A 14,098-nucleotide genomic window follows, 5' to 3' on the forward strand; every position below is an offset into this window, starting at 1 on the left:
TCTAAAGCCATCTCTAGGCATCGGTATCAAACAAGGTTGCTGTAGCGAGAAAGGAGAGCGGCCTTCCGTCACTCACTTCAGTTTGGTTTGCGACCATCTGCAAGCTCCTCGCGTTCGAAGTGGAATCGAGGGTTGCATCAGTCGAACACCAGACGGCTTCTTCTCCGCGTGGCAAAGAGCAGGAGAGTTGCGGGAGCTCCCGTCTGGGGTCAAGCCTCAAGGAACTCGGCCCTTCGGAAACGACGGAGGCAGGCCGCAGTCGATATTTCTGAGACAGGCTGCACATGGCTGCCCAGATCAGGCCAGCGTGCCTCTCGATTCAGCTTTCGTGTTTCCTAGCCTATCCACTGCTGCAGCCAGCGTGCCGATTGAGTGCTGGAGGACAGGAACGATCGGCGGACATTTCGGGCAGCAGGGGTGGTCCAGTGGGCATGCGGCGCAACCCACCACGGCGACCATACGAAGCGCACCGAAGGCCACTTCGAGCTCCAGAACCCCCTCATTTCGACCTTCTTCTGGTGGTCTGAGGTTTACAGCGGGCGTGATTGGATGGCAACACGACAGAGTTTGGGTGCGTTGCATTCACCAAGACCCCTTCCATCGACATGGGCGACTACGCTACGGGCCCTTGTGCCGGAGAGTTATGCAGGTGCGGTATTGGAGGCGTGAAGAGCATGGCATGGAGCCAGAGAAGGCCCCCCTCCAGGAACAGGAGGACGACGAGAAGCACCGCAGAAAGCCATCGGCTCGTCGCTCCGCACACCCACGGCCGACCCACTCGCAGGCCATCTCGATGGGGCTAGCTCGGAGCTCTTGACGGCCCAGAGATGCGGAGAAGACCCATATATGCGGGGTGCTGAGTCTCGCCGAGCCACTGAGGACCCCGGCAGCTCTTCTGGGAAAGCGGGGGAAGTAGCGCGTCTCCCGACCAGTAGCTGCTGCAGCTGCGGCTTGGGGGAAGGAAGGCCACTGGGGAGGAGCAGGTGACTTTCGATTTCAATTTTTTTGTTGATTTGGTCGCCTCGTCCCGGACATCGACGCTTCTTGCGCTGGTGTTCTTATCAGATCTGGCCAGGCCGTGCCATCATATGAGACGCGCGAAGCACGACGAGACAGAGACGACAAATACCGCCTCAAAGTCGGCTCCAGCCCGTCCTTCGAACCTCGTACATTCTCCAGACCAACCATGAGATACTCCACAGCATGCTCGGCTTGTCGGTAAGTACCCCAGTCGAACACTTGTCCTTGGGCCCTCTCCGGCCTCGTCCGGCCTGGGGCCTCGAAGATTGAAACCCGTTGCTCACCCGGCGACTCTACAGCGCGCGACGGCGAAAGTGCGAGGTGCCCCTCGGTGGCGGCCAATGCACGTACTGCGCGGCGCAAAACATCGCATGCTCGCGTGCAGGCTCCATCATCCAGCCCAAGGCCGCCCCCGTGAGCCCGATATCCGTGACGACGCCAAAGACGCCCACCGTGACCGAGATCCTCATCGCCAGCCCGCCCGGCATCACGCCCACCGCCGCCGTCGCCGATAAGGCCCTCTGCTTCGAGCTGGTGGAGCTGTACTTCAAGTACATCCACGACCAGCTCCACTCCCTGTTCCACAGGCCTAGCTTCATGCTCGATCTCCACGAGGGGACCGCCCCGCTGGTGCTGGTCTACGGCATGATGGCGTTGTCAGCAAGGTACGGGATGACGTTGTCACGTTTCCAGCTACTCGGTCCGGCCGACTGACACCGTCAGATTCTCCTCTAACCCCATCTTCAACGGCGTCTCTCCCATGTCGAGAGGGGAGCTCTTCGCCAACGAGGGCAACCTGCTCCTTAACTTGCGTGATGTGTCTTTGACCAGCATTCAAGCGTGTGTCCTCCTCGGCGCATATTCCATCGTCGAGGGCGAGGCAGGCGCCGAAACCGTCTTTTACTCAGCGGCATGCAGGGTGGCCAACTATCTTGATCTCCCAAACCTGCCGACTCCTGATGCGCTGCAGAGGGAGATCCACATCAGAGGTACTTCAATACCCTTTAGTTGATGGCCAGCTACTGACAACGACCGGCGCTCGCAGTGTACTGGTCGCTCTGCATGATCGACGTCTGGTCATCGACGGGTGTCAACCTCCCGCGTCTCATGGATCGTCGGATGGACGTCCCGTTACCCATGAACGAGTCGACGTTCCTCAACATGAACCGCGCGAACAACAACCACTTTGACTTTATCCTCTCTCCCAACCGGGAGGACTCGCTCATTGCCCAGATGATCAAGCTCAACAGCATCCTGATGAGGGTCAACGACGGCATCAAGAGCCTCACATCGGACGTCACCGTCACAAACATCGACGAGACCGTTTCCGAGCTATCCCAAGAGCTGGAGGCCTGGGAGCAGGAGCTGCCCATGAACCTCCGCGACACCCCCAGCAACCTCCACTCGTTCGCAGCCCAGGGCCTGGGCCGCATCTTCATCGCCGTGCACACCGGCCACTACCACTACAGCCAGCTCCTCTACTATCAGTACCTCGACGAGGTTCAGCGCTTCCCCGCCTCGCCCACCGCCCAAAAGTTTGCCCGCAAATGCAAAGAGAACGCCATCTCCATGTCCCGCATCATCGACCTCGCCAACACCACGCCAGGCTGCGACGCAAAGTTCAACATGCTCGGGCACATCATCGTCATCACCTCGTCCATCTTCATCCACACGCTGCTCTTCGAGACGGACGAGGCCGAGATTGCAAACGCCCGCGCCACCCTCGAGCGCCACTTCAACACCCTGGTAGCCCTGCGCTCCTACTGGCCCGCGCTCGAGGTGTGCTTCGCCCGCCTGAAGACGTTCCACGAGCTGTGCCGCAAGAGCATGAACACGAGCTACCGCATGGACCGCTGGATGCTCAGATTCCTGACCGAGTTCGCGCGGCCCATCGACGAGAAGGAGCGGGACGAGGACGTCATGGACTTGGACCGGTGGAGCGTGGGGAACATTGGCATCAGCCCAGAGAACTGGGCTTAATGAAAGGAAGCATGCCTGCTACGAGCATTGGGCCGGTTTTCGACGGATCAAACTCGGGGCCACGGCCACTACGGCATTTTTCGGCGGCAAAGCGACACTGGTTCATAGGACTGTACAAATACCCAGTGCAACAGGGCAAGGATGACGGGCGTGAGCATCGATGCGAAGGAAACCCGCACCAATCACAGCCCGCCGGCGCTCGAAATCCGGCAGCGATACACGGGACTCCCCTTGGTCTCCGCGAATTATGATGAGGACGTTCCACGGAGGGAACATGACCTCAAGGTTATGTTAACAATCGGCGGCTTGCATGTGCGATGGTGCAGTCGGTAACCTTGAAACTTTGAATGGCATGGATGGTATCTACACTTGACTGGTCGAATCTTGGGGAATTGGCGCATGGGGTGCAATGTGTTTTATGGGAGCGGCAACATTGGGGCTCTAAAAACCGGACATACGTAGCGACATTATCCACACATTTGTACACGCGGACACGCGGGGGCAAAATAAATACACATATTATCTGGCTGCTTGGCCGAGTTCAATTCGGGGAACCCCCTTCAGCCGGGATTGCTATTTTTATCTACATTTTCGAGGCGTGCGTTTACCCAAAGAGCAGAGGCTCTATTTGACCTCCTGCGCGGCATTCCGCTCGACGCCCTCCTCCTCGTCCGCCTCCTTGGCCGGGTTCGCGCGCGCCTCGTCCCTCGGGTGGTCCGCAAAGTGCCTCACCGGCACGCCCTCGTGGAACATGCGGTCGATCTCCTCGAGGCTCCGGCCCTTGCACTCGGGCACGCAGAGGAAGACGAACAGGCCGGAGCAGACGGCGATGCTGCCGAAGATGAAGCCGACCCTGCTCTGCAGCGCGGCGTAGGGGGCGTTGAGCAGGTAGGGCAGGGTGAAGTTGACGAGGAAGTTCATGAAGATGTTGACGAGCGACGAGGCGCGCTGGGAGCGGTCGCGCAGGCGCAGGGCGGGGATCTCGGTGACGACGACGTACGTGAGCGGGCCCCAGCCCAGGCCGAAGCCGGCGCCGAAGAGGAGGAGCATGCCGACCATGCCCGACTTGTTGCCGCGGGGCACGGGGGACGGCACGCCGAGGCCGGCCATGGTGAAGAGGGCGGCCGCCTGCACGGTGGAGCCGACCATGAGGATCTTGCTGTTTTTGGGGGAGTGGCGTGTCAGTAACTTGGTCCTGGGCATTCTAACCAAGCCGATGTTGGGGGGGAGGGGAGATTCGGGGGGTTGGAAAGGGGGAGAACTTACCGACGTCCAACACGGTCCGTCAGGAGCAGACACGTGATGATGAGACAGCTGGTCAGGGCCGACGACCCCAGGGTCACGTCGAAGGGGTTCAGCGTGCCGAGGGACTTGACCCAGACGGCGCCGTACTGGCTGGCGAAGGCCTGGCCGGTGGCCTGCTGGAAGAATGACATGCCGACGGCGATGGCGGTGCGCTTGAGGTTGACGCCCTGGAAGAGCTCCTTGGTGCGGCCCTGCTCGGGCTCCTCGAGGAGGGACTGCTGGATCCTGGAGAACTCGAGGTCGATGTCGGCGTCCGACATTGTGCCGTCGCGGAGGAGGTGGTGCGCCTTCCGGGCCTCTTCGACGCGGTCTCGGAGGAGGAGCCAGCGGGGGGACTGATTCGCCCTCGGGCGTTAGTAAAGGGGAACCAAGATTGCGGGGGAGGGGGAGGAGCTGCGCAGGGGATGGATGGGAGCTGCTTACCTCGGGGATGAACCAGATCAGGGAGATTACGATCGAGGGGATGACGTAGAAGAGGCCGAACGGGATTCTGTAGGCGCGGCTGTCCTGGAAGCTCGAGGTCCCGCGGCAGATGGAGTTGATGACGAGACCGCCCAGCTGGTGCGCACAGTATCGAGTCAGGATTCTGGATGATATCGAGCCGGTATTAAAGGGGGGCGGAAGATACTCACGCCTATCGCCAATTGATACGTTCCGACAACCATTCCTCGGACGGGGGCCGGGACGATTTCGGACTGGTAGACGGGGACGACGGACAGCTCGAAGCCGATGTAAACATCTAAGCCGGGTTAGAGCCAACCAAATCTTCAGGGATCGTCACCGAGAGAATAGGGGGTTGTTGTTCTGGCCTTACAATTGAGAATTCTGCCTACGAGGATTTGCTCCTTCTTCGTCGACGTGACCACGATCGTGGCGCTGACCAGCGCATAGACGCTCATGACGAACATTGTCGTCCGGCGACCGAATCGCGCACTGGTCAAGCTTCCGAGAACAAGACCTAGCAGCGGAGTAGAGTCAGCAGTTGTCTTCCCTCTTTCCGTCTTCCCTCATTCTTTCCTCTCCCACCCCAACCACGATACACCCGTCAAGAGAGGGAGCGGCTGGACATACCGACGGCAAAGCCAATGTAATTCAGACTGTTGAGCAGCGAGAGGAAGTAGGTGGGGATCTTCCACTGGTGCGTCGCGTCGTCGTACTCGCCAAACTGCCGCTCAAAGGCGTCCATGGCCTGCGTCGACGTGAAGGCCTGGTTGTCGAAGCCATAGTTGAACTGCGACACGGCGATGAGGAAGACGGAGGCGAAGAGCCTCTTGTTGAAGTGCTGCGTTACCGAGCGAACACCCATGATGCCGGAGTAGATTATACAGTCTACAGTCCTGGGGCCTTTGCGTCGAGCGTGGTTGTTAGTCTGTTATATCACCCAAGTTGCCCTCGACACGACCTGGACCGCGGAGACCCGGGGGCAATATGTATGCGCGGGCGGGCAGGAGGAAAATTTATATCGCGTTGCATCCTGAAAGGGCGATTGCCTGCTTACAACGCTGCGGCATGTCGCCATGTCGTGATGATGGACGATGCCAGGGGCCGGCGCCCTGGGGAGGCTTGCTAATGGGCAGGCTGTGGGGCTCCAAACCGCGCCGGTCTGGAATTGCTGGGTTGCAAAGAGCGTGCAGATGGTTCGTGGCGGCGGATCTCGGCGGATGTGGAAGGGCTCCTAGAGCTGTTGACAGCGACGGGTGCTGGACGCGAGATCCGGCGAGATGCGGTGGGGACCCACCTTTTCGTCGAAACACCATCTCGGCCCCGTCTTGCGTGCTTCGCTTCGCTTGGACGGGCGCCGCTAGGTCAAGCTTCCGGGGGAAGATGGGCTGGTCGCTGCCCGGGGATCAATCTTCTAGCGGTAATGCCCGGTAGCCCGTAGATAGGATCATTTTAGAGAATTGAGCCTTCACCTCAGACATTTGCGGGATCTGGATCGAGGTAGCCCGACAGGAACCAGCTCAGCTCGCCGCTCATGTCGAACTGCGAAGGGGCCACGAAATATTCCGGCGCCAGTTGGTTTTCGGCGAACCCGGACCAGCTGAGCGGCCCGTCGAGGCCCGGGACGACGTCGGCCATGTCGGCGGCGCCCGCCAGCGAAGGCGGGTACATGTCGCTCGGGACCTCCACCTGGTACGCGGCGTCCCGAGGCCGGAAGGCGTCCACGTCCGCGTCCCTGCCGTAGCCGGCGGCGGGGTCCGCCATGGAGACGTCCTCCGGGCTCGCCGTGTTTTGCGCCCGGCGGTCGGACGGCTGCTGGGGAGGGTCCGAATGCTGCAGCGCAACCTCGTCGGCCGTTTTGGCGTTGCTGTCGAAGCTCTGCGAGAGCGGGTGGTACCTGCTGAGGAGGTTGCTCCGCTGGACCTCGCTGCTGACGGGAGCGTGCTCCTGCGTCTCTGAGTCGTTCTGCCGCCTGTCCTCGTCCGCCTCGATCATTTTCTTGACGTCCTGCTGCAGCACCGCGACGACCGGCGCGATCTTGGCCATCTCGTCCAGCAGGGAGACGTTGCTCTGGCACAAGACGCCGACGGCCTCGTCGTCGAGACTGGCGGCGTCGCCGGTGGTTGGGTCGACCAGGTTCTCGTAGAGCGCGTGCCGACGCGCCGTGAGCAGTGTTTTGGTGCAGTGGTGCACCATGCTGCCGTACCCGAGGCGAAGCGGGATGCGCGTCTGCTTCGACTGCAGCGCGCCCTTTGCCCGGAGATCCTGGAGATGCTCCCAGAGCCGAGCCTGCCTGAGCGCGTGGGAGACGGCGAGGGCGCGCCACGACGACACGAAGTTCGGCGGGGCGTTGGCGAGGAAGCCCGGGGCGGCGCTCTCCCTGTACGGGGCCGGGAGGGCGACGCGGAACAGGTCGCAGCAGCACTGGAGGTACCACGAGTTGAGGGTCAGGTACGAGGAGAACTCGGACGTGGTCGAGTGGGAGAACATGTTTAGCTCGCTGAGGTGGAGATGCTTGGGGAGCTGTCTGTGGAAGCTGAGGAGCTGGCTCTTCAGGTCGACCATGGTCGCGATCGCTCTGGAGACCGAGGCCGGGGAGGAGTCGGAGTGGCTGTCGAGCACGATTCTCTTCGTCGACCTGCCAAGCGTTAGGATTCGTAGTATCTTGTGTGTCGCCGGTTAGGGGGTGTGTTGGGGCATAGGAAGGCATACCTTAGTATTTCGGAGCGCAGAGGCAGGAGCATGATCAGATAGGAGTTCGGCCCAGCCTCATGAGACAAGAGGGCTCCAACCCCGTCGCCGAGCTTGCTGGTCGGCTTTAACAAGCCGTGGCAGAAGGCGTGCTCCGCATTCGGGAGAGACGTCCTCATCCAGCGGTTCGGCAGGACGGTGAACTCGTCAAGTCCTGCCGACAGCATCTTGTCCATGCTCCACACGTGCCAGATCAGACGCCGCTCGCACTCGCGCTTGATGAGCGTAGTGGTGTCGCTGTCGGGGGGCGCCGGCCTCTCGTCGTTCAGCTGGAACGACACGGCCAATCTCGCGGCCGTGCTTATGAGAAGCCAAATCTTGCCAAACTGCCGATAGGCAAAGTTCTGGAACATGGACAGGACCATGAGCTGGATGTTGAGCACCTTGAAGACGTTAAGGTTCCCGAATATGTAGGCGTCCACTTCCTTGGCCCACTGAATGGACAGGACGCGGGACTCCCTGGACCGCGAGACGAACATGGCCGCCGTGGCGCAGATGGACTTGCACAGTATCGGCGGCAGCTTTCTGGCGTAGAACTCCTCCATCATCAACGGCCTGTGGAAAAAGTCGTGGCCCAGGGGGTAGACGTGGTCGAAGTACGCCTCGAGGTGCCGGCGGACGACGTCTGTGCTGAGCAGCGAGTGGTCCAGGGCGGTGTTCAGCGACGGCTGGCTGCCCGCGTACTGCTGTAGACTCGAGTCTGCCTCGTACGAGGCGCTGTGGCTGAGGGTGCTGGTCGACTCCGGGGACGTTGACTGCTGTGCCTGGCCTCCGTGCCGGCTCTTGCGTCTGGATGGCGACGGCGGGTATACGCAGGCTATGTTCCGCCGGGTGCAGTGAAAGCATTGCGGGCGGTGGCCGGAGCACTTTGCCTTCTGGGACCGACACTCTACGCATGCGGCCGCGATACGCCGCCGTTTGGTCCCGGCCTCGGTGAGGCTCTGTGTGGGAGCCAGGAAGCCGTGTGGATCACCAACTTCGGGGGACGGGGTGGTGTCCGAGTAGTTGAAGGTGCACCCGAGCTTGAGTCGGCGGCAATTCTCGCACGGCTCCGGGCCGCCGGTGCATTTAACCTGGGCCGGCGTCAGTACGACACACAGTGGGTGGGCAACACGCGCTCATCCGGGGCAGCAACTTACCTTGCGGCGTTTGCAGGTCAGGCAGCGCAACCTGGTTGGCTGCTGCGGTTCGGCGACCGGACTGGGGCTTGGCATCATGACTCTGGGCCTCCGTTTGTGGGTTTGAAAGGGACTCAGTTAGCAGGACTGGCAGCAACTCGTGGGTGAGGACTGAACGGCGGCGCGGGATGCGGAGCCCGGAAGAGACCGAGGATAATATGGCCCGCAATCCCCATTTCTCCACCGGGACAAACTGACGTGCTCGGCCTGTGGGGCCATTCTAAACCCGTTTGAACAAAATTTCTGCCCGCAGCGCACTTGGCCCAGCGAATCCCAGAGCCCGGCGGAGCCCAAACGGGCAGAGCACACCATCGCAAAGGGAGATGGCGGAAGTGCTGCTGGGCATAATTGGATGGAGCGATTAGGAACCGGTGGAGGGGAGATAACAACTGAGCAGGCCCCCGATAACTTAGGTAAGCTGTTGGCTTGCAAGGGCTCTTCCGGGCGATCGTGGATCGTTCTGCCTACCCACCTGCCCTGCCGTCGGGCTGAACAGATGCAATCGCGTTGTGGACATTGGATAGATGTAGGCCTCGAGGGGCGGACGCTAATTCAAGAGACGGGGATCTGCAGGGTCAATCAGATATACGCGGTTGTCCATCCTCACGTCAACATCACCGTGCACTGGATATTATCAATTGTTCTGGTGAGGTTCCGGTCTCTACAAGTCCGACTCAAAGCTTTATTTTTGACCAGCAATATCAGTGGAACATGAATGTTTGTGAGACGAACACACTGGAACGCATACGACAATGCTTAATCAAGGTCAAGCATGGTGTGAGCGTGAAGATTGATGATCAACATTGAACTACAAATCCAGCATCAGACCCGGCCTCCCACCAGACGAGTCGAGGACGAGGTGCTTTGTGGACATATTCTTCAACGACGCTACATGGTCATTTATATAGAAGCGAGATTCTAAGAAACAGAATTCGATTTTTTTTGTCATGAGAAAGCCTGATGGTAGTTACCTTTCATGATCATACTGAGCTAGATCGTCGTCGAAAACAATTCTAAATCCGGGCAGGGCAGTTAACAATGCACTGGAACAATGCATAATGGGACACCGGGACCATTGACATAATTAAATTGAAATGCAGGGCGCTTACTCGGTTACAATTTAGGCAGGTTACACCATTTTAACCAACGAGGACTCTTGGGTTCCCGGTCAAAGCCAAGGCCAAAAGACAGAGACCTGTTGTGACATTCTGTATTATTTGTGTGTACGTTACCGTCCATAATCAATGCAAGGGACGGGTTGCCTTTGCATGCTAACAAGGCGGCCGTTTGTACAGATAGAGTTGCAGGAAACAACAGATTCATCACATCGACTAGAGTCTAAGATTCGTCTCGGATTTCATAGTGGTAAGATACTCATGTCATGCAATTAAATACCGTTCTGTTGACGAACAACCAAGGCTGCCTATCGCCTGCTACAAAGGCCTGATCACCTCATAATCACATTCTAATTGGACCGCATATCGATTGGTCTTGGTTACTCTGGCGGTGTGGTGTGCAACTGCTCGTTTCATTTCGGAAAGAAATGAACAGACTTCTCAGCTACAATTTTAGTTGGCTGAGACTCTCTGTATTTAGTGGGCAGTCGTACTACGGGATGCGCGGCCCAAAATTGACCTTAACTGACTACACGTCAGCTTGAAGCCAAATTGAGTTTGATCAGTAACTCGGCCAAGATCCGATTCTTTATTGGGCACCGTGTTTGCATAGGGGGTGAGGCAGCGCCAAGTGATTCGTTCGTATTTTGCGGCCCCGCAAGGCCTACAGGATGGCTGCAAGTCGAAACTATCCGCATGGGAGCAAACAAAGGTCTGGAACATTCGTTGCTTGTTCATCGACTGTATGAAATGCACTTCCATATATCGATCAAAACACAATTGCAGTTGTCAGGGGCCGCTAGAAACCACCAGTTGGCAGACAACACGAGTATCAGAATCCGCCATGCTGCGAGATGCCGAGGCTTACTTGCGCACACCTTGGTCCCAGCTGCTGAGACAGACAAACATTGCAAAGTCTCACGACTATTGTCTTGGACATGGCCAAGAAGGAAACAAACTGCAGCCGAATATTGCCTCTTTGCGCGACATCGGTTAGGAAATGATAGGTGGGAAAAACAATTGCCCCAAAGAGTTCTTTGACCTCGTAGGTGTCAGAAACGGCAGTGCACACACACCATCCTGGCCACGTGAGCCGAAGAGGGTTGGGTACTGTTTTTGATGATTGGTGGAAGAGGCTTTGGAAAACACAATGGGACACAAGCGGGCTGCACTGCATCTAGATGGGAGTAGCGTTTACGTATTTTCGGCGATGCTGCCAAGCCGCCTATTTCCGCAGCGACTTTGCCAAGCCAGGGAGAACTAATCTGATTGTCGTCGAAAGATTGTGAGCCGCCGGATAGAATCTCGCAACTCTGTTGCCAAGCTCTGCCCAATCTGGAGTTTATGAGAACAAATTGTTTCGTCAAGTCTCTCATCAGACGATCCACACACCCCTTCCCCGTAGTTGGATATTGAAATGGTACTACGTTTTGACCGTGTCTGACTCGCGCCCCCGCTGTGTACCCATGGGCTGCACTGTTCTAGAAACAATACCAAGCAAAACCCCTTCGGCATTAGCAACCACCTGTGATCGACTGCCGGGTTGCCCACCCCGCAATCTCCTTCCGGTCCACCGGTTATTATGTGACGCAACTGACGGAGACTGGAGCAAAACTCAGCCTCCGTAGTGCACTCGATGGGGTTGTCGGGCAATTAATCCGCCAACGGGATTCAACCGCGTGAGAGCGCTTGGTTCCAGAATTATGAATCCCCCCTGACGTCCGTGGAATATCCGTTTGGGGGCCATCCTAGTTGGGACCCGGTTGAATTTAGAGTTTTGAGCTCGGGATTGGTTGTTTAATCGGAGTTAATCTACGAACAGTGCCCCTGTGAACTATGTGCCGTTCTCCACCAATTGTGACTGGGCTTTGCGAAGAAACCGGTGTCGACAGAACACGCGGGAAGGAGACGAAGCTCTCATCGCTTTCGCTCCGGCTGCTTTGCGCCGGAAGCCTTGTGGACCCTTAGTGAACTACATAAAGGACGGCCAAGCCGCCCTACGGACCTATTCCGGATGATCCCTTCTTAAACCAACCTTGGGACGAACCAAGAATACATTCTTTTATAAAAACCCCATTTCGCAAATATGAAGTCCTTCGTTACCGCCCTTACCTTTATCACGGCGGCTCTGGCAGCCAGCCGCACTTCCGCCCCTTCCGGATGTCTCGTTGTCAAGAAGTCGCCCGCCAGCGGCCAGTACGGCACCATCCAGAAGGCTGTTGACGCCCTCTCCACCACCAGCACCGGAAAGCAGTGCATTTGGATCGACCAGGGCACCTACGAAGAGCAGGTCCTCGTCCCTGCGCGCACAGCCCAGCTGACCGTCTACGGCTACACCTCGGACACGAGCAAGTACACCGCCAACAAGGTGACCATCACCGCCAAGAAGAGCCAGGCCGACGGCCTCAACAACGATCAGAGCGCGACCCTCCGCGTCAAGTCGAAGAACTTCAAGCTCTACAACGTCAACGTCGCCAACACTTACGGCAAGGGCAGCCAGGCCGTTGCTCTGAGCGCCTACGCCGACAGCGGATACTACGCCAGCCAGTTCACTGGATTCCAGGACACCGTTCTCAGCCAGGAGGGCAACCAGCTGTACTCCAAGTGCCTGATCCAGGGCGCCACCGACTTTATTTTCGGCCAGAAGGCTTTGGCCTGGTTCGAGAAGTGCGACCTCCGCGTCGTCGAGAACTCTATTGGATACATCACCGGTAAGCGCACATCCTTTAACTCCCCAAGGAGGAGTTTGTTTTAGTCTTGTCTAACATTTGGCAACAGCCCACGGCCGAACGGACGCTTCTATTAAGTCGGAGTACGTCTTCAACAACTGCAACATTGCCGCCGCCGCTGGTCACACGGTTACCGACGGCGTCTACTACCTCGGCCGCCCCTGGAGAGAGTTCGCCCAGGTTGTGTTCCAGAAGACGAGCATGACGGGCGTCATCAACTCCGCTGGCTGGAAGATCTGGAACAACGACGACCCTCGCACCGGCAACGTTCTGTTTGGCGAGTACCAGAACACTGGAATCGGTTCCCAAGGCACTCGCGCCAGCTTCTCCAAGAAGCTCAGCTCCGCCGTCGACATCAGTGCCATTCTGGGTAGCGGCTACACCAGTGCCGGATACTTCGATGCTTCTTACTTGTAAAAGTGGCGGCTCGAAGTTGATTGACTCGGCAGGGGTGGTCAGCTGAAAGAGGCAGGATCTTGCTGGGCATGATTCGGAGGGTTTCTTTCTTTCTTCGTACATATTCTTCTGCATATACTATCAAATTCGAAGCAGAACTTCCTTTTCATCCTGCGTGTTTGTGAACAGCATTCCTTTTTCCCGGATCTCGCTTCGTGGCATGACCAATCATGCGCGTTACCCTTGCGCACTGATCCCGCAGACCCCGCGATGATGACCACGTTTTGTAAGCCAAGAACCCTGCCAACTCTGCCATGTAGGAAACCTTGGGCGATGCTTCTCAGCTGTGCGAGGGATTCGTTCAGCTCGTGTCCTTCTTTCTTCTTGGGTTGCCCCTGTCGCCCTTGGTCCGTGGTGAAACAACGGAGATCGATACTTAGTTTCAGGTACACACCGCGACTGATGAAATATTGGGCCCAGACCACATGGTTTTCAGATTGAAGGGAGCCAGAAGCAGTACACTAGAAAAAAGGGCTGGGCCAAGCCGGCGACCCAAGATGTGGAGCACCCCCGTCAAGCTTTCCCCTAGCCATTTTGTTGATCGGCCCTGTTCCGGCAGAGTTTGGCCGATCCTTGCAACTGAGAGTAGTATTGGCGCTCGCATCAATAATTAAATCACACTTTGCCTTCCGGGCATATTCAGGGGAAGAAGTCTCCGATCCGCGGTTGCAGAATTTACAAAGATTTTAATGACTGGGGTTCTGCTCTACGGTGCGGCTTGCTTCTGCGGCCCCAGCCGGTTAACAAAGGATATTGTGCTGGCGAGCTCAAAGAAATGCCCGCTTTTACCAAGGCCACAACCCCAAGGCAAAGATATGAAGCAACTGAGGGATCTTGAGTAAAATTAAGGGCACAAGATGGGCTGTAGTTTTCAACCCAGGTATATTTGAGAAGAAACATTGGGGAAAAAAGGGACCCTCGATCGTGTCCGAAACCCGAGTGAGTCCGGGTTCGGTTGGATGATCACGTTGAGATTTAGAAGAAGTGCTTGATGAGTCCATGACTATGGAAGTCTATGGGTTTCTGTAGCTCATAAGAAGACGCCATAGTTTACTCTTACCTGTCCAACAAACCCCATCAAGGTACTTGACGTATATTTAGAGTGTTATTAGCAAACTGGAGC

General features: G+C 57.5%; 4 protein-coding genes across 4 annotated transcripts; 2 read left to right on the top strand and 2 right to left on the bottom strand.

The window, feature by feature from the left end:
• Positions 1–1,186: 1,186 nt before the first annotated feature.
• Positions 1,187–3,000, top strand: EsH8_V_000293 (Zn(II)2Cys6 transcription factor; the record flags this gene model as incomplete). Its single annotated transcript, XM_083272809.1, has 4 exons — positions 1,187–1,218; positions 1,320–1,685; positions 1,744–2,009; positions 2,066–3,000. The coding sequence occupies 4 exons, from the start codon at positions 1,187–1,189 to the stop codon at positions 2,998–3,000; spliced, it is 1,599 nt and encodes a 532-aa protein (XP_083125524.1).
• A 624-nt stretch (positions 3,001–3,624) lies between these two features.
• EsH8_V_000294 (uncharacterized protein) lies at positions 3,625–5,611 on the bottom strand (the record flags this gene model as incomplete). Its single annotated transcript, XM_083272810.1, has 6 exons — positions 3,625–4,159; positions 4,267–4,640; positions 4,729–4,863; positions 4,938–5,044; positions 5,120–5,263; positions 5,377–5,611. 6 exons carry the CDS (start codon positions 5,609–5,611, stop codon positions 3,625–3,627), a joined length of 1,530 nt encoding a protein of 509 aa, XP_083125525.1.
• Positions 5,612–6,219: 608 nt separating this feature from the next.
• Positions 6,220–8,714, bottom strand: EsH8_V_000295 (Zn(II)2Cys6 transcription factor; the record flags this gene model as incomplete). The annotated part of the gene is made up of 3 exons (XM_083272811.1): positions 6,220–7,384; positions 7,459–8,570; positions 8,637–8,714. 3 exons carry the CDS (start codon positions 8,712–8,714, stop codon positions 6,220–6,222), a joined length of 2,355 nt encoding a protein of 784 aa, XP_083125526.1.
• Positions 8,715–11,876: 3,162 nt separating this feature from the next.
• EsH8_V_000296 (uncharacterized protein) lies at positions 11,877–12,936 on the top strand (the record flags this gene model as incomplete). Its single annotated transcript, XM_083272812.1, has 2 exons — positions 11,877–12,501; positions 12,569–12,936. The coding sequence occupies 2 exons, from the start codon at positions 11,877–11,879 to the stop codon at positions 12,934–12,936; spliced, it is 993 nt and encodes a 330-aa protein (XP_083125527.1).
• Between the last annotated feature and the right edge of the window lie 1,162 nt (positions 12,937–14,098).

Source organism: Colletotrichum jinshuiense, chromosome 5, assembly GCF_051148585.1.
Source record: "Colletotrichum jinshuiense chromosome 5, complete sequence".
Classification (NCBI taxonomy): domain Eukaryota; kingdom Fungi; phylum Ascomycota; class Sordariomycetes; order Glomerellales; family Glomerellaceae; genus Colletotrichum; species Colletotrichum jinshuiense.